Source organism: Sus scrofa, chromosome 2 (assembly GCF_054392235.1).
Source record: "Sus scrofa isolate SSC_HxYL_T2T_F1_AM1 chromosome 2, Sscrofa_HxYL_maternal_Yorkshire_Landrace_v2.0, whole genome shotgun sequence".
Lineage (NCBI taxonomy): Eukaryota > Metazoa > Chordata > Mammalia > Artiodactyla > Suidae > Sus > Sus scrofa.
Window position 1 is genome coordinate 150,117,588 of NC_139384.1, and position 19,711 is coordinate 150,137,298.

Here is a 19,711-nt window from a genome sequence, read left to right on the forward strand (position 1 = left end):
TGAAAACATACCCTCCCGAGGTTCTCCTTGAGTCTACAACCAGGGATATGCTATTTTCAACCCCTGCTCTATTGTCTGATATTCCTGGCTAAGGAACAAGGTGGGGGAATGGGAAGGTGGCGAGACAAAGCACTTAGAGCAGACAAATCAATTTTTCTCTTCCACCAGGAGGATGAGACTGCAGGAAACAATTTATCTTGCTAGGAGGACAAAATCCTTGCACTCACTAAGCTGAGTCTTTCCGTATAGAACAATACACTTCCACATTAAAATTTAAACTACATGAACTGGTAAGGACTTGGAAATGCAGTGAGAGAAAAAACATCTTTCTATTAAAGAATCTTTCTCCTATTAACTCATTGCACGTTACACTCTCCCTAAAGTATGTCTGTGCTCTCGTGAGTGCACGTGAGTCAGAGGATGCCTGTGTGTACGTGTGAATGCAGATTTCCAGCTCGATTCTCACTTCAGCGAGTGAATCAGTGCTGTCCTGCAAAGTATGTTTTAGTCCAAATAATACTCTATGCTCTAACATGTTGAATTCACATGTATTTATGAAACTCTGTTAGCATTTGCTGATGTTCTGAGTTTTGAGTCAGAAGACCCGGGGTCTGGGAGTGGCGATGCTCCCTACTAGTGTGGGCTGCATCAATTTCCCCTCTGGAACTCAGACGCTACTGACAAACTACAGGGCACTATCTAAGCAGACCCCAGACCTCACCACTCCCTGCTGCCTCACCACACACACCTTTCCTGCCCAGAGCAGGACTCCACCACCAACCCGCCCTGAAGCGACTAATCAGCTCACTCGGGGCTCTGTTAATAGCGTTCGACGTGTGAGCATGAGGACAGAATTAAGCAATTAACTCCCACCCTCTCAACATTATACTCCTGGGCTGTGTACTGACTCTGGATCACCCAACCTGCAACAGAGACAAGTGGCCAAAGTGACGGGCTCCTCTCACTCCCCCAGCGCAGCTCATCCACTGTCTGGCCTTGAGTCAAGAGCTGCACCTCTCCCAGCCTCAACTTTCCGCATCTGCTAAATCCGGGTATGAGTCCCTGACCCAGAGCAGTGACAGGAGGAAGAGGCCAGGGGCCAAGACAGGAACGGGCACCACCCACTGCAGCTCCTTACCCTCCACGACGCCCACACCCACACTGCTACGTCGCGTGTTCATTGGGGCCACGAAGAACCACTCGTTGGTCTTGTAGCTGTAGGCTTCCACTGACGCCAGGCCTGGGAGACAAGAGACTCATGAGATTTCTACAGTGCCAGGCCTCCCCCTGCCGTGCTAACGGTGAGGACAGGGGAAGAGTGCAGACCTGGGGGCTGGAAACCTGGGTGTAGGACTCAGCATCACCTCTACTCCCTCTGTGGTCCATGCCACCTCCCTGAAGCCCATTTACACTGTGTCTGCCTGAGGGGACCACCGAGACCTGACCTGGAGGCTGGGTTGTGAGAGGATGGGGCCAGGATGTAAATCATTAAACGAATAGAATGGAATCAACACCTGAGGTTGCCTCACTGAACACCTATTCCAACCCTTTTTTATTTTCTTATCTCCCTCTACTTCAGAGGCTGGAAAGCTAAAAACCTGCCTTCCCAGACTCCCTTGGAGCTCGGGCAGCGGGGGTGGGGGTGACCAGGTCTGTGCAACCTAAGCAGAAGTCCAAGAGAGGTTCTGCAACAGACTTTGCTTTCCTGATACATGTGCCATCCATCCCTGCTTCTTGCTACCTGGAACACAAATGTGTTGGCTGGAACTATAGCAGCCACCTTGTGATCATGAGGATAAGGCCAAGAGACTCTTAAAGAATTGGTCCCGATATCCTCGAGCAACTGGACAAGTCAGCATCTGCCAACCTCTGGACTTCTTGTTTCATTAGTAAAACAAAAGCTCTCATTCGTTTAGGCTACAGTTTAGTCAAGTTTTCCACTGGCAGCCAAAAGCCAGGCCCAAAAGAAGCAATGCCCCCACTTCTCTTTGTTCTCCACAGTCTCAGGTCCTGCTCTAGAGGGGCTGTAGACTCTGGAATTATATGAAAGAGGCAAAGAAAAGGCCAATCAGTGAAATTTCAGAGAAGTAAAACATGATGTTTTTCATGTCACTGGGGGCCAAAGGCTATCATTTTAGTTTAACAGGCTTACTGTTTCCTAAGCCATCCACCTAGAAAGGAGAGATAAGACAGCTTCTCCAAGTCCACACCCACTAGTAGTTTCCTATTTGAACTTCACAGCTAGATAAAAGCCAGGAACAAGGGGGTGTGTCTGCAATGGAACAGCCTTGCAAAGCTTTGGTGGCACAGCAGAAAGGGCCATGGAAAAAGACTGCATGACCTGAGCCAGGTCTCGTCCCACGGCTGAAGCTCAGTTCCCCCATCTGCTCAGCAGAGGGTTCAGACCAGAGACCTGAGACACTGTCTGGCTGAACTTGCTCTAAGTCTCATCCCCTGGTAAATGAGTTCCCAGACACTGAGAAGAGAAAAGGGCCTCTAGAAATGACAGCACATGGGCAGTTACATACTCTGTGTGTAGAAAGATCTGGCTCTGACATGCAAGCTGGGAAAGGAGGGAGGATGGGTATATTCTTGGGGCAGTGGCTACAGAGGGACAGAAGGCTGGCCAAGGAACTGGCTGAACAAATCAGGTTGTATGCAAGGCGGATCCCAGGCTGGGACGAAGCAGGGCTGAGTCCAGGACCTACCAGTACTGCCATCAAAGCCCCCCACGGCGTAGAGCAGGTCGTTGAGCACAGCAGCGCCCAGCGTGCTCCGGCGCTCCTGCATGCTGGCGATGGACGTCCACTGGTCCTTCACCCCATCATACACGTCCACGGTCCGCACGCGCAGAGAGCCATTAAACCCGCCCACGGCGTACACATGGCCAGCCATGAACACTACACCTGAGACACAGGAAACCAAGGCATCAAAGTCATCTCAGGGGACTGAGGACTCATGCTGAAGAGTGACAATCGGGGAAGAAGGTAGGAAAGCAAATAATTGACCAGAGGAGGTGATTTCCAGCTTCAGATGTTTGGAAGTCGCTATGGGACTCACATGGATTCCATCTCACATTTCCTTGTCTAATTTTGCTCGATTCAAACAAATACTTGGCTTGCTTGAAGTGCCTGAGCACATAGGAACTGATCCCAGAAGGTGCAGCTAGAAACTATGCAGGTGAGGAAGGGAAAGGAAGGGAGTCTCGAATGCACAGGCGTTTGCAGAAAAAAGGAGCTGCAAGTGGTTTGAGCACCCAGTAGAGACAAGATGGCAGAGGCGGCCAGCACACACGCTCACCTGCTCTGCATCTCCTGGAGGGAAGCTCGGCAATCTGGTCCCACCGGTCCTCCTCGAAATCATAGCACTCCACACTGCGGATCGCCTTGGGTGCTTGGCCACCAACCACGATCATGACCTCCAGAAAGACAAGTGGACATTAGCTGGGTCTCTCCAACATCCAGATTCATGGGTAACCGACCCCTGTTACTTCCACATGCTCAATGCCCAGAATCCATGGGTGATCTAAGAGGCCAGTTTACAGAGCTACATACATTAAGATGCTGCCCCAATCACCAACACACATGAACATTCAAGAAAAGTCTAAGGGAGTTCCCGTCGTGGCTCAGTGGCTAACGAATCCGACTAGGAACCATGAGGTTGCGGGTTCGATCCCTGGCCTTGCTCAGTGGGTTAGGGATCTGGCGTTGCCATGAGCTGTGGTGTAGGTTGCAGATGCGGCTCGGATCCCGCGTTGCTGTGGCTGTGGTGAAGGCCGGCAGCTACAGCTCGGATTAGACCCCTAGCCTGGGAACCTCCATATGCCGCAGGTGCAGCCCTAGAAAACACAAAAACAAAAGGGGGGGGCAAAAAAAGAAAAAGAAAAGTCTAAGGATCATCTTCCCACAGAAACACAAGCATAATTTATCCGCTTCCCAAGTGCACCTGTTCAGTGCTACGTGGGGGTATGTGCTTGGGGCATCTTTGCAATCTCAGTATCCTCAAGGGTTTCGGGGTAGGGGAGGACTAAATTTTCCATCAAAACAAAACATTCCAAAAAATATAAATATCAACATCTGAATATACTTTAGAATATACAGAAGGTGGATGCGTTCTTAAGATAAAATTAATTCAAAAACATTTCTGAATGCATAGACTATAGGGGGCACTTATTTGTCACCATTTGGGAAAAAATTTGAGACACCACTTTGTGCTGGTTGCCACAAAAATGTATATAACTGATGAAGTTCTGAAAAAAACAGTGCTCTAGTACTATTTCCACAAGCAAAGTCGTAGCTGCCACTGCCAATCACTGTGCGAAGAATGTTGTCATTTATCACCACAACTCTGTGAGGTAAGAGTATCATTACTGACAGTTCCGGAGAGTAAGGCTCATATAACACAGGTAAACTGCCCAAGACCACACAGCTAAGAGCAGCAGAAGAGCAAGGGAAAGCTACATGCACCTGACACAGAGAGGAGGGCAGCCCCAGCCCTCTCCTGCTCTAGAGACAGGTCTATGCCAGGACAGCTCACCATGCCACGTTTTACCAACTGCAGGTCACATTTTGTTTGTGGGTCATGAGATCATGAAATCAATTTAATGGGTTGCAACCAGCATGCTTTTTAACAAGAACAGCACAGAAAATACAGTAAGGGTGTTATTCCATCAAATATTTGTTCTGCTTATACACACATGTATGTGTCTCCTAAAAAGGCAATTTAAACATATTTCTTAGTGTAGGGAGTAATTAAAACAAGAAAACCAGAAGCTACTGATCTGGCTGCAGCACTAGAACTTCAGTATTGAACTGTGGTGTTCCCCACTGCTATGACTTTTGTGAGTGCCATTAATAAATAAAAATTAAAATACCCAAAGTTAATAATGGTTTACATATTTCAGTGAACATGTACAAATTCATGGCTGTCCCCATAATCACATCACTCTCACTCACTCATTCCAAGACATTTCTTAAGTGGAGAGAGAGCAACGAAGTCTCCGGCATCAATCGATTTAAGTCCCAGGATCTTCTCATTACCTGTAGCTTGCCTTAATTACCCCAGTGGTCCTCAAACTTTAGTCGGCATCAGAATCACCTTGCGGGCTCGTTAAGACACAAATCACTGGGCCCTCTGCCCAGAGTTTCTGATTCAGTAGGACTGAGGTGGGAGTGAGAATGTGCCTTTCTAACACGTTCCGGTTTGATGCTGGTGCTGCTGGTCCAAGAGTCCTTCTTTGAGAACCACTGCTCTAACCCACAGACACAGGGATTTCCTGATGATGAGCCATTAAACAGTTCTGCCGTTAAAATGACCAGAGTGCTCCTTCCTTCCCCAGAGTGTATTTCCGGGGAAAAAAGTTATCATCAAAATCTGTGAGAGTGCCCTCAAGTAAGTATTACCCACCACATGGGGAGGCAGATACAGAGCTGACAACCACCACTCCAGATCAATTATTCACGCCCCAAGACTGCAGACGCAGGCTCATCCGCTGCCCATGTTGGGGGGAGGGGTCGCCAGTCCTCAGAGTTACTCCACAGTAACTCCAGTTCCAAGACCAAATGTAAGTGGCCAATGTTCAAACACAGAATTCAGTTCTACCTTCTGGAATATTCCAAAGGACCCCAGGACACACAGTCCAGGGTTTGAGCTGCTGTTGCCTCCAGAAATAAAAGTTCTGCATTGGACTTTCCTCTGCTCACAGGATCCACTGCTCTGCACCACAAGCAGCCCTTTTCAGAGAGATGCTGAATTCTACATTACTTCCCATCTGCAATTTTTTACTTGGACAGGCATCCATAAACAGTTTGGGGGAGGGGGTGTGTGAAAATGAACACAGCTTCTTGGCAAACTTCAGACAAGGCCCAGCTCACTCCTCCAGGGCCAAATGACTTCCCGTGTTCACAAACATACCTAGAACTTGCATTGTCCTTCTGGTTTTCAGTTGTTAATGTTAAAATGAAGTCAAACTATTGCAGGGATTTTCTTTGAAATCTGATTTTTGGGGCTAAGTGGGAATAAAACCAGTTTTCAGCTTTCTTTCTGCAGTGACCTCAGGCACCCAACACCCTCACACATTCTGTTCCCCCTCCTTGAAACACTCCTCCCCCCATCTGATGCCCCCGCTCTAATCTAAGACCTGTTTATCTCTCAGGTCTCCGTTTACACATCACTTCCTCCAGGAGGACCTCTCTAACCTCCAAAGCAGAGTTCTCTGAGGTCACAGACACCCTGGGTTCTCCCGCAAGAAGTGACCCACTTTGTCCCATAACTGTCTGGTAACCTTGCCTCCCCTTCTAGACACTGAGCCCTACCAGCACAGAAAAAAAATGTATCTGCCTCAATCACCAAGATAACCCCTAGGGCTTATCTAGGGTTAAGCAAAAGTGATGACTCAAATAATTATTTGGAATAAAGAATAAATGAATAGTAAATACCAAATGCAAAGAGTTAAATGAAAAAATACAGAGTTAAATGGAAAAAAAGACAAACAAACATACATAGGCCAGAATGTTACTTTCTTGGGTTAAGACATACTGGACGCCATATTTCAACTCTGGGGACAGAATTTGGGGAAAACAGATAAAAAGATAAAGAGAGCTTTTCCATCTTTGGACTCAACCACCAGAAGAAGACTGTTTATTCTTTGCACAAGCTGTCAAGGCTTCTTCTGTAAGTAAAAAAGGCAAAGCTTCAAGGGAATTAACCATGATTTAGAAACCATCCTTCCGCCAGAGTTGGGAGGTACATTCTTGTTGGAGGAAATCCAGCACTCATCTCTGAAAACTGTCACGGTAACACGGAAACAAATATCATAGAAATGTAACATTTTTTAATGTTAAAGTAAAACCCGAGTAGAAAGATAAAAATAATTCAGAACAAGGTTTTCAAAATAAACTTGCCTTTGAGTTCATAAAACCACCAGTGAGAAATGACTTTTAAAATTACAAACTTGTACAATGATCTGGGAAGAGCAATTATGAGGTCTTTGTGGGGGTAGGACCACTGGTTTCTGAAAGTGCGGAGGTAGGCTCACGGCAGGGGGAGGAGTAGGCGTATTTTCTGCTTCTCTCCGCGGCAAAAGAAATCCAATTCCTGTGGCAGGTCTTGCAAAAGCCATCTTACGCTACACTCATCACTGTGTAATCGTGCAGCGTAAAAAGCATACATTTCCTATCCTGCCTACTAATGGATGCTTGTTTCCATAGATACCTAATCTTAGCAACCAGTTAAGACAAAAAGGAGTATTCCCCCATGTCTACATGTCTTATATCCCTGAAACTGTAAACCTCTAGCTACTGAAGAAAACCACAGTATGGCGGGGCAAGAAGAGACTTGCCCCGTTCTTTCTTGCGAGCCCGAATTTTATATTTCTCGAAAATCTCAGGCTCAAAGAGTTCAAGAGTCCTATTTCTTTCTTTCTCTCCCCGACATCCTAGATGCCAAATCACTAAAAATGCGTAAGGTCTTGAACAGAAATTGCTTTAATAGAAATTCAATAGATGTCAGCTTAGTGAATGATCACTCTTTTTAACATTTATCTTTCAAGGTAACCCTGAGTAAGAACTACCAGGGGTCAGGGGAATCACAACCAAAGACCTGGTTCCAGGCTAACAAATGTACTGGACCAAACCTAAGTGAATCACACACTCCAGATCAGCAGTGTACGTCGGAGTCCTGCAGGGCACCCTGGGGTCCTGACTCCAAGGCTCAGTCGTCCTGGGTTGAAGGCTGCAGACGTCCTGGTGAGAGAACACTGGGGAACCAGACGCCACGGTAAGGGGCACGACCATCTGACTGACAGCTTCCAAGAAAAAGACTCTCGCTTTGCAAAGTCAAATGGCCATTTACTTCAGGAACACTGGCGAGGCCATGGAAAGACTGCCTGATTCCTTAGGAAGGAAGCTGCACCCTCAGCATAACAAGACAGTTTTCAAATACATATGTGATGCTATTTCTTTCACGAGGATGAATCTGACTCCACCAGTGTGACTGTGAAAGCCAAGCCATATGGGGCCCCCCCTGACAATACGACAACCAGTCTGAGTCCGAGAGCTTTTAGGTAACCGACTAGCCAGGGGAACAGCAGCAAGTGAACTGCGCAGCGCTTTCATGCCTCCTGGCATTTCAGGACCCTAACTGGAACTCATCAGGCTCTGCACTCAGGTGAGAGGAACCACTCGGGCTCTGCACCCTTCGTTCATCAGGCAAGAGCAGAGCGTGTATCCAAACTCTCTTCCATGACCGGTGAGCCGGGCAGAAGGCAGGCCCAGCCAGTCGGTCCCTCGGGCCAGGGCAGGAAGCGAGAGTCTCTCTTACCCTGGTGCGTGGGGCCGCAGGGCTAACACCAAAAATTCATCCGAAGGAGCATGACGAGGTCGAGGCAGAAGACTTGTTTAAGGTAGTTGCTAAAAAAAACACAGATTCCCAACCAGGAGCAGGAAAGAACGCATGTAATCTGTGAATGGGGAGAGTGAGTACCCATAATTCCAGGGATAAGGATGGGGTTTTACAAGACCCCAGGGTCTTTTCTAGGGTGTGGCCTGGGTCCATTGAAAGGACCAAATGGGGGAGGGGAAGGGCCACCTCTGGGCCTGGCCCAGGTGAAAAGTCACCCCAGCCACCATGTCAACAGCCCTGTTTCCAACACTGTCTTCTGAAAGCATGACAGCCCAACTCAGGAGGAAGCCACCCACCTCCAGCCCAAATGGATCTTTGGTGTCATTTTAAAAAGTTGAATAGAGATGTCAACTGCATTGATACGACAGTGACAAGTGCCAGGTTCAGTACATCTCCGAAGGGTTCATTTGCATCTTCCTGGAACCTCCTTTCCCTGCTACCATCTGTGGCGCTGAGTAACGTGGGAGACAGCCCCTGGTTGTCCATGGCAACCCCGCCACAGGGAGAGTGCTGGGCGATGGATGTGTGGGAGCCCAGATGATGCTATTCGCTGTCCCAGCTTGAATGTGTCAGTATCATTAGTGCATGTGTGGCTCAGGAAAGACACCCTTATTAGCCTCAGCAGCTATCTCAAGGCAGAGTCCTATTTCGTTCAGAGAGGGGGCCTGGCCAGCAACGAGGTTCACGGCTGAGAATTGCTGAGGACATGCACATCTCTCTCCACTTGTTTCTCAAAGTCAGCTCTGTCAGAAAGCCAACTTGGACGCAATTCACGAAAGACCAGACTAGCTGGCCCCGGGAATTTCTGTGGTGGCTCCTCCAAGCAGCCCCACTGTCTCCTAACTTCTCTTCCTCACTTATTTGGACACATAGATTTCTATTGTACTTTCTCAGAGGGTCTTCTTAAAAACCCCCAGAGGGCAGAGTCAGGTTTCTTTCTATCCAGTACTCAGCTGAAATGCTTTTGTGAAATGTGGGGGCAGGGTCTGGAGTCAGTCACCCTGGGCTTAAATCCCAGCTCAGCTATTGCTAGCTGTGCTTACGGACACATCGCAAATTCTCTGATACTCCTCCACTCCAGACATGGAACTTAATCATCACCTCCTCCCTTGAGTGTGGGCTAAACTTGCTGACTTGCATCTAGCAAAAAAAAAATACAGCAGGTGTGATGGGACACTACTTTAAGAGAAGGCTGTTGAAAGATGACAACTTCTGTCACGGCGTGCTCGCTCATTCTTTCACCATAGAATCACTCACTCTGGGGAAAGCCAGCTGCCATGTCATGAAGACACCCGAGCAGCTTATAGGGAGGCCCACAGGGTGGGGAACAGGTGCCCACAAGCAACCAGGAGACTGAGCTCAGAGTCACAGCTCCTCCCAAATGAGCCTGGGGGATGACTGCAGTCCCAAGTTCAGCTACAGCTTCACAAGAGGCCCAGACCAGGACCACCCAGCTAAGCCTCTCCAGGATCCCTGACCGCAGGACCTATGAGATAACAAATGTTTGTTGGGTTAAGCCAGCAAGGTTAGGGTACTCTATAATACAGAAATTACATTAGATAACCCAAGATCCAACCTCCTCACACGTAAAATGGGGATGATGACAATTCTGAAAATCCTACGAGATGATAAGTGTAAATCACTCAGCCCAGCGCTCAGCACCCGGTGTGGTACATGCTAAGCAACTGAGACTTGCTACTCTCATCATTCATCATCATTGTGGGGTTAGTACTGGGTCAAGGTCAGAAGCACAGACCATGAGTTGACCAGACCTATAAAGAATACTTACAACTCAATAATTAGAAAATAACCCAATTTTTTAGATGAGGAAAGAGTTTAACCAAGACTTCACCAAAGAAGACATACAAATGGCATATAAACATGGAAAGATGCTCAACATCATTAAATGCTAGAGAAATGCATATTAAAACCACAGCGAGACACTACCACAGACCTACCAGAACGGCCAAAGTTTTAAAAAAACATATAACACAAGTGGAGGTGAGGCAGTGGAGGCACTGGAACTGTCATACATTGTTACTGGGGATGCATGATGGCACAGTCATCTTGCAAAACACTTTAGCAATTTCTTACAAAAGTAAACATATACTTACCATTCAGCCCAACAATTCTCCTCCCAAGAGAATTTAAAGTATTTATGCAAAAGAAATTAAAATATCTGTCCACGCAAAGATCTGTAAGTTACTGTTCAAAGCAGCTTTATTTGTAATAGCCAAAAACCGGACACTGAATTGTCCATCAACTGGCGAATGGATAAACAATTTACAGCACATCCATACAACGGAGTATTCCTTAGCAACAAAAAGGAACGAACTCTTGAAACATGCAACACTATGGGTGAATCTCAAAAGCATGATACTAAGAGAAAGAAGGCATGCTCCAAAAGCTACAAATGGCGTGATTACATTTACATGACATTCTAGGAAAGAGAAGACTGTAAGAACAGAAATCAAATCAGTAGCTGTGAGGGTGGGAGAAGGGGCTTGACAACAAAGCAGCTCAAGGGAACTTTGAAGGGGGGTTAAAATACTCTACATTTTTACTACGACAGTGTTTTATGTGATTATATGTATTTGTCACCCACAACTCATCAAACTGCGTCCCTAAAAAGAACAAATTTTACTGTGAATAAATTATTACACCTCAATAAATCTGAATTTAAAGGAAAGGGATATTGATAATCAGGGAAGCTATGCATGTGTGAAGATAGAAATGGGAAATCTCTGTACCTTCCCCTCAATTTTGCTGTGAGCCTAAAATGGCTCTAAAAATATAGTTTTAATTTTTTTTTAAAAAAGAAGTGAATGTATTAGAAATGCATCTCTTAATGAGATGAATGGGATACTACAGGGCTTTAATTAAAAGATAATTTGATGAGAAAGAAGAAGGAGGAGAGGGAGGGAGTCAGACACTGGAGTGGAACACAGCCTGTTCAAACCTCAGCTCTGCACCTACTGGCTGTGTAATGGGGCAAGTCACTTAACCTCTCCGAGTGAACTCAGTTAGGGAGGGCTATGACCGGCACTCGCCAGTGACTGTCCCGATTTAATGAGGTAATGTGCAATCTACAATCCCCAAAGGGACCGCTCCCTGAGCACACCCCACTTCTCAAACCGAGAGTGAGGGGTCCCCTTGTTAATTTAAGTGCCCAAAACCATGGTGACAGGAACAGAGCTGGAGAAGCAGGCAGGACAACATAACCTCCAATCATCCAAAGATTAAATCTGGGGGAATAATCAGGCAAAGAGAAACACTGATTCTTAAAAATTCCTTCAGCAGCCTCCAAGGATATCATGGTTCTAGTTGCCTGCAGAACTCTATGTGCCCAGAAACCTAAACATTTTCATTCTGAAAATGTTTCCTAAGGAGTAGAGGTGACAGAGGGACAACTCTGGCCTCCGGAAACAAGGAGTAGATGCTTCTCAGCTACAGAAGAGGCTCCATATCTGGGAAGAGGTGCAGGGTGTGTGTGTGTATGGGAGGGAGGGTCTCAGCACGCTCAGTCCAGGCTCCGACACAAACTGGCTCTTTGGTTTTCCAAACTGTCTTTGTGTGTGTGTATGTGGTCAAAGCTAGATGTGGCGTCTAGAAGAGGAGAGGTCACTGGTCTCCAGCTCCGCACCATTTTTCCTTGGCTCCAGAATACACTCCCCAGGAAAAGACGCCGTTAACCTGACATCACATAAGAGAACCTCACTCTCCAAAGAGGAAAACCTAGGCTGTAAAAAACCACCTCCAAACAAAACAACAGTGCACCTTAAAATCAATGTTCTCCTGACACAAAGCTGGTGTAAATTTAGGTCATAATGAAGGCAATATTCAAATCCATGGGAGAGAGGGAGATTGTTTAGTAACAGCTCTGAGGTAACTGGCTGATGCTTTGCAATACAAATGAAGCTGGATTCCCACCCTTATTCCTTATGCCAAAATAAACACTAAGTTCACCAAAGACACAATGTAAAACATAAAAATACTTGAAGAAAACATGGAATATTTCTTTTTTCAATCTCAGAGTAGGACAAACATTTCTAAGCTATAAAGCAAAAGACAGATCCATTTGACTACTTACTGTTCTTCAGGATTTAAAAAAAGTTATAATAAACAAATTTAGGGACAAACTGTAAACTAAGAAAAAAAAATCTGAACTACATACATAGGCCTAAACTCTTTAAAAAGATACTTAAGAACCAAAATAAAAAAAAAAAAATCCAATGTAGGTCCATTTAAAAACGGAAAATAGAGTTACCATACGATTCCACTCCCAGGCATACATCCAGGAAAGATGAAAACTCTAATTCAAAAAGATACATGCACCCAAATGTTCACAGCAGCACTATTTACAATAGCCCAGACATGGAAGCAACTTAAATGTCCATGGCAAATGGATGGATTAAGAAGATGTGGTCTATGTATACAGTGGATGTTCCTCGGCCGTAAGAAACAATGAAACAATGCCATTTCCAGCAACATGGATCAAGCTAGAGATTATCATGCTGAGTAAAGTAAGTCAGACAGAGAAAGACAAATCTCATATGATATCACTTATATGCGGAATCTAAAAAAGTAATACAAATGATCTTATTTACAAAAGAGAAGGACTTACAGACCTAGAATACAAACAGGGCTACCAAAGGAGAAAGAGAAGGGAGGATAGATGAGGAGTTTGGAATTAACAGATACACACAACTATATAACAAACAGATCAACAACAGAGACCTACTGCATAGAGCACAGAGACCTATATTCAGTATCTTGTAACAACCTACAACTGAAAAGAATATAAAATACATATATCTAGATCACTCTGCTGTATACCTGAATCTAAGACAACACTGTAAATCAGCTATTCTTCAATTAGAAAAAAACACATAGTCTATTAGAAAAACAAGCAAAAGACATAAACAGAGAATTCTCCCCCTCAAAATTTAAATGCCAATAATACTATGGAACAAGATTAATCTTACTCACAATTAAAGAAATGCAAACCAAAACAAGATGCCATCTTTTACAGGGTATTTGACACAGAAATATTCAGATATTTTAAAAAAGGAATTTATTGCAAGGCCCATCAACAGAGGACAGTGAAATAAATAATGGTACATAAGAATAATTAAACATCATTCACCTATTACAATTTAAATGCTGGCTTTACCCATACTGATAACATTGAAAGTAGTCTGTAGCATCTGGCTGAGTAGGAGATTAAAAAAAAAAAGACTTCAATCTGTGTAGCAAGATTCCATTTATCTAAAAGTGTACATTTTGATCTATTTGTGAATAAGTGCACAAAGAAATGTCTGGAAGAAAATTCACCAAAGCGATAGCAGTGACTGTCCCTGTTGGAGGGATTTCAGGTGATTTTTACCTTATTTCAACATTGCAGTATCCTTTTAAAATAGTCTACAGTGAGCACATATTTCCATAATCAAAGAAAGCTAAGTTATTTTCATTTTGAAAACTATAAAGACAACTTGATGCAATATTCTAACAAAACAAAACACCAACATGCAATAAGGCAAATGGCCCGTCCGACTAAGGTGGCCCCTCCCAGCTGGCACCGGACGAGAGGTAGCTACAACTCTCAGGTCCATAGAGGTGGAGCTAGATGCAGGATGGTAGGGTTCAGAGAACAGGTCTGCAGAGGGAGAAAAACTCAGTTCAAACCCTGGTGCCACCACAGTGACTGTGCTGACTTTGGGCACGTCCCTTCATCTCTGAGCCTCAGTCTCCTCCCTGCAGCACTAGGGTAACTACCTCTTCCTTCCATGTAATACTTGAGCTCACTGCTTGGCCATAACAAGTACTCAATAAGCGTCAGCGGCTTATATTATCTGGGACATCTGTAACCTTCGTTCACATCACAACCACTATATTCTCCATGATCTGGGGTCACAGACTAGAGCAGAGAGAAGGAGCAGCAAACCCTGGAGAATACAAGTATCTGGTCTTAAGCAACATACTTCTCCAGCCCCTCGAAACCCTTCCTGAAAGCAGCAGGCAGGCAGTAAGGGAAGGAGCAAGACAAGGCCAGGGCCTTACACGTGCCCGGGTGCTGCCTCCTCGTGCTGTGAGCCACCACGACTCCCTCCCTCCTCCACTCTTCCTCCTGGGTCGGCGGGAACCTTCCCCCAGACTTCATGTTAGGATCCTGGAAAGATGACTCGAATGCCAAGTCAGGAAGGCCTTCAGAGGTCATCTAATGCAGCATCCTTCATTCTGCAGGAGAGGGACCCAAGGACCGGGGAGGGGGGCACTTGCAGGGAACCAGAGCAGCCAGCACCCAGCACAGACCCTCCTGCGCTCACCCTTCCCTCCGCCAGCCACCCCCTCCCACGTTCTCTTCCTTCCGACTCCCTTCTCGCCCTTCATTACCTGTTGGGCTCCTTAAGGTCGCTTCTCTCCTCTGGCAGCCCTAACTGTGCTTTACGGTTCTGGAGTGAGGGGAGAAACCAGACCCAGGCTGTTCTGACTCAACGAACAGTCAAGAAAGAGGACTGCTGTGGCCACCACTAAGTCAAGAGTTATTCTGAGTTATTCTCAAACCTCCCTGGTGACACTGACGGTTGCCTTGAAACTCTTAGCAAAGGAAGACCCCGGAAGAGAGAGAGGCACCAGCAGATTCAGGGGGAACCAGCAGACTCCACGTCCTAGGCGGTAAATACAACCAAGATGCAGGGCAGCCACGGGGCAGGAGAGACTTGGAAATGGGAGTGGAAGGCCATTTCCCAGGTCACAGTCCCAGCTCTTGGCTGTGCCTGGGCGAGGGCTTACCTTGGGCAGGCTGACTGGAGTCCTAGGCTTGGTCCTTGGGTTTTTAATCAAGAGCCTCTGATCCAGAGGGAGCAGATGGTATTTCATGGCCTCGATGAGGAAGTCCTTACAGGTGTTGTTATTCTTTATCAAAGCTTCTTCTTCAACTGTCTAGAGGTAATAACCCATAGGTGATCCCGGAGCAGAGCTCGGCCCCGTTTCCCAAGCCGTCTCCCCAGGCTGCTCATTCCCACGCTCCCACACCGCATTGTCTTGGACCCCAAGACAAGGGTCCACAGAGTGACGGCTTAGTGCCCACTTCCTGCATCTCAAGAGCGCACTGGAATAAGTGATTAAGCTCTGGCATCAAGCCGACAGGGATACAAATCCCAGCTCTACCATTTAACTCCCATGCTTCTCAGTTTCCTCATCTGTAAAATGGGCATATTAAAGTCTCCCATTCACAGGTTTTGTTTGTTTACAGGCTTAAATGAGATTTTGCAAAACAAAGACAACTGGTTGTCCCAAAAGCTTCTTCCCACACACCTCGTGGTTTGAACATATTATAATGTTTAAGGCCATGGTCAGATAGGTCAGAGGGAGAGGAAAAGGAAGACGTGAGACCAACTGGCCAAACTTGAAGGAACTGGGTACAATAAGGTGAGCGTCAACGAGAATCCACATCTGTTTTCTCACAGCACAAGCCTCAGGGAGAAGTGGCCGGTGCCGAGCTCTCTAACGGAGCCCTGGAGGCAGAGCAGAAAGAATGTCCTGCACAAAAGTCCCACCTACTGACCTCCGCTTGGACTCATCTAAGCTGGGACCACAGCATCATTACGTCTGTTCTAGAGCGAAGGACTCGAGCAGGTGCTCAGCAAGGGTAAGCCTAAATATTTCATGAGCAAAGCGAAGGGGGAGGCACACTGGTCCTCTGACTCTCAAATCGCGGCCCTTGGGCACAGGTCACATTGCTCTGCGGCCTGTCCGTGGGGGGTGGTCTTCGGAGGCTACTTCATGCTTTCCCTACTGGAGTGTTTGGGAGCTGCTGGGAAAGGTCAGCTGCCTTCCGCAGCTGGCAGGGGTTGAACGTCTCCTGTTTGGGTAGCTCACTGCTGGTTCCTGGGAAGAAAATGATCAACAAGACAAAGGTTCTAACCCTGGGGCCCTCAGGTCCAGTCAGAAAATGAGCAGGGCCTGGAGTTCCCATCGTGGCGCAGTGGTTAACGAATCCGACTAGGAACCATGAGGTTGTGAGTTCGATCCCTGGCCTTGCTCCGTGGGTTAAGGATCCAGCATTGCCATCAGCTGTGGTGTAGGTCGCAGACGCGGTTCTCGGATCCCGAGTTGCTGTGGCTCTGGCCCCTAGCCTGGGAATCTCCCTATGCCGCGGGAGCGGCTCAAGAAAAGGCAAAAAGACAAGAAGAAAAGAAAATGAGCAGGGCCTCCCCACCTCCATTATGTCAGCCCTCAAGCTGTCAGGCACAGGCCAGGCCGAGCCTCTCCTAAGTCCCCACCTGTGCTAGGAATGATAATGCGGCCGGGGCCCTCACCTGCTGGACAGCACTGGCAGGAAAAGAATGAGGGAGACAGCACCTCCTCTGTCTCTAGGCGCCTCCATCCCCAGAGACGATCCCCAGAGACATTCTGTTTTTCCTAGGTTTTGGGGTTTTTTTTCCCATCCCACTGAGAAACTGAGGCAAGTTGGAACAAATCATAAATGTTTAGGGCCAGTTAAAAAAATATATAAAAGGGGAGAAGAGGATCTTTAAAAGCTTAGGAGGAAGGAGAAATGCACAAATAGCTGCTTCTCCCAAAGAACTCATTGAGCTTTGAATGAAAAGCTCCCCCGAGTTAGTACTTCATGGGGACAGAGCTTCAATTTAGGGCGATGAACAAGTTTTAGGAATGGATATGGTGATGGTTGTACAGCACAGTGAATGCAATTAATGCCGCTGAATGGTACACTTAAAAGAGTTAAAATGACCAGGTTTATGTTATATATACTTTATCACAATAATACATTTTTTAAACAAGATATATATAGCATGTTATACATTTGGCACAGTATTTTCAAATATTTAATAGAAGTCTAATAAATATTAGTTATAAAACCAAAAACAACCAAAAAGCCACCTCCCCCAGGCAGCAACGTTGGTCAAGTCCGCCCAAAGCTCTCCATTTCTCCTTCTCCACCACCAGCCGTACCCAGGGGTTATATAGCTTGAAGTTTAAAGGTTGAACAAGTGTTAATAAAACATCTTCTTCTGAAAAGTTCCGAAAAGACCCCTTTAAAAAAATGTCCCCCTCAACAGCTCTCAGGCCCGTCACCTGCAGCCCCTCCCCCAGATCTAAACCGGGCCTTGCCCTGATAACCCCGGAACTGTTTCCCAAAGTCTTCATGAAGGGTCAGTTGTGGGCATCTGATGGAGGTTGCGAGTAGGGGTCTCTAAGGCCCTGTTTAGCTTTCCCCGGCAGCCGAGTCCACAGGCCGCCTGCCTCCCTGTAGAAGCGGGACTGTGCTAGAGGCCAGGCATCCACCTCTACCTGCGGTCAGGCCCCACGCAGGGCAGTGGCAGGCTTGGCTCCAACAATGGGAGTCCAGGTGGCTTTGGTCCCTCCACTGAAGGGCCTTTTCTACAGGAAGGCTATGCAGCCACCAGGTGGCGGTGGTACCGACCACAGTATTAAAGGTAGGGCCCATGCAACGGCTCCTGAGTCCATGTCCAGCTCCTGGGAAGAGGGCTGAGGGTCAGAGATTCAGAGAACATTCCACCGACCCCCCAGGCCTGTGGTCAACAGCGTCACAAGCGGAGACCTTACAAGTGCTGAAGATCCTGCCTCCTGCTACTACCAAGAGCAGTGGTTGTGAAGACAGCGCTAATAGCACTCCGCGCTGGGTTGCAGGCCTTATATGGATTACGTCATTCTATCCCCAAACAATCCTGTAGGGACAGGGGCTATTTGCACCAGGTGTGAGGACTGAGGTTTGCCCTTTGCTTCAGACCTGCCGTTTCTCCCAGAGGCTTCTCCAGGACAGGTGAGGGCTGGTCTACTGCCTTGGTGTTGGTTAAGTTTCATCCTCTGTCTGCTTGGAAAACATGTAATGCCACTTATGGGACAAAGTGAGTCATATGATGGACCCAGAGTCATATCAGGGAAGATGGTGCTCTGGAGCCAGACAGACTTGAATTTGAATCCCAACTCTGCCACCTGCTAGCTAGTAACACAGATAAATCCAACCTCCATCAGCCTCAAGGCCCACATGTGAAGAAAGGAGGTTCTACCCTCTGCTCGTGGGACTGTGATGAGGATGGAAGGAGAAAATAGGCAGTGCCATGTTTGGCAGGACGTAGATGACAGACACCTGGGAGGGGCTGGTTTTTAACAGTCCTGAATTGGGCTCCAAGTCGCCTAACATGAGGTAAACAGGGGACAGAGAAACCTGGTGGAAAGGACCCTTCTTGCTGTGGTCCTCTATAACAAAAGCAGCTGGCTTCGACGGCCTGCGTGTGACGCCCAGCTCCACGCTGAACCCCTGAGCCGCACACTTACAACTCCCTCGGTCCCCACCACAACCCTGCTGGGCTCTGTTATGATTTCCCTGCTGTGGAAGACGAAACTGAGGCCTGAAGAGGTGAAAACTCAAAGCTAAGAAGAGGAGAGGAGGGACTAAACCTGTGTCACATTCTCAAATCTGTGCTCTGAAACCTATACCACCACACCTCACACTTAACCCGGTGGGCTGGGGCCCTCACGCCATACAAAAAGCCCATAAAACTCCTCACCACGCCACACAACCCGGGTTTCCCATGCTGCTCCTTGAGGCCCCGGGCGAGCAGGGAGGTGCTTGGTCCTTCACCCAGCACTCACCTGCACCAGGTAATCTCTCGGTAAGAGAGGGAGACGGACGTGTTCCATCAGCTTTGCCATGTGCTCTAAACGGGTTTCTTTCTCATAATTGATCCATGAAATCACAGCTTCAAATACCTGTAAGGAAAATCAACACAGGTAATTTGAGTAAAGAAACAGCTTTCAGACAACTTCTTCAACCTGAAAGAAGAAAAAGTTACAAGTCATCAACAAAGGTCTTTAACCTAAGGTCCAAAATTTAAAATAAAACAAAAACACAAACTCTTTCTTTACTAGCTGGCATCAGAGTGAATTCATCTTCTCTCTCTCTCACACACACTCACACACACACACACACACACACACACGTATACTATGATAAACCTCCTGCCCCAAACACAGAGTCAACGAGGTTCATCACAAAATAAAAATCCATTCCAACAGTTATTACTCCAGGGTAGAAATACAGAGCAGTAACTCTGAACCAAATTTCATAAAGACTGCCCAGGAGGACCAGAAGCCCAGGGCAAAGTCATCCCCCCCCCACACCATCTCCTTATCTATCTCGCTAAGTTTATTGAATGCAGAAGAAAAACAATAAAGACATCCTCTGCAAAAGCTGGCTGTAATGGCAAATGTGACACTGAATGACAGAGAATGGCAAATATTTCTCCTTTGGTTGAACCTCTCC

The 19,711-nt window shown here is 46.8% G+C and overlaps 1 protein-coding gene and 1 non-coding gene across 43 annotated transcripts in view; both read right to left on the reverse strand.

Annotated features, from left to right (window-relative positions):
• KLHL3 (kelch like family member 3) overlaps positions 1–19,711 on the reverse strand; it is a 288,734-nt gene that overhangs the window by 19,004 nt on the left and 250,019 nt on the right. For 40 of the 42 annotated variants that reach the window (XM_021084794.2, XM_085014707.1, XM_085014695.1 and 37 more), the window contains 5 exons: positions 19,042–19,158; positions 15,193–15,342; positions 3,301–3,418; positions 2,709–2,906; positions 1,139–1,240 (listed from right to left, as the gene is read on the reverse strand). In XM_021084794.2, coding sequence (XP_020940453.1) covers positions 1,139–1,240; positions 2,709–2,906; positions 3,301–3,418; positions 15,193–15,342; positions 19,042–19,158 — 685 coding nt within the window. Of the gene's footprint in view, positions 1–1,138; positions 1,241–2,708; positions 2,907–3,300; positions 3,419–10,602; positions 14,057–14,460; positions 15,343–19,041; positions 19,159–19,711 lie in introns of those variants that run through there. The other 2 variants (XM_085014712.1, XR_014838844.1) reach the window with 2 other exon arrangements.
• On the reverse strand, positions 8,267–8,350 carry MIR874 (microRNA mir-874). Its single transcript, NR_128443.1, has one exon. It is a non-coding gene; the product is annotated as a microRNA mir-874 (primary transcript).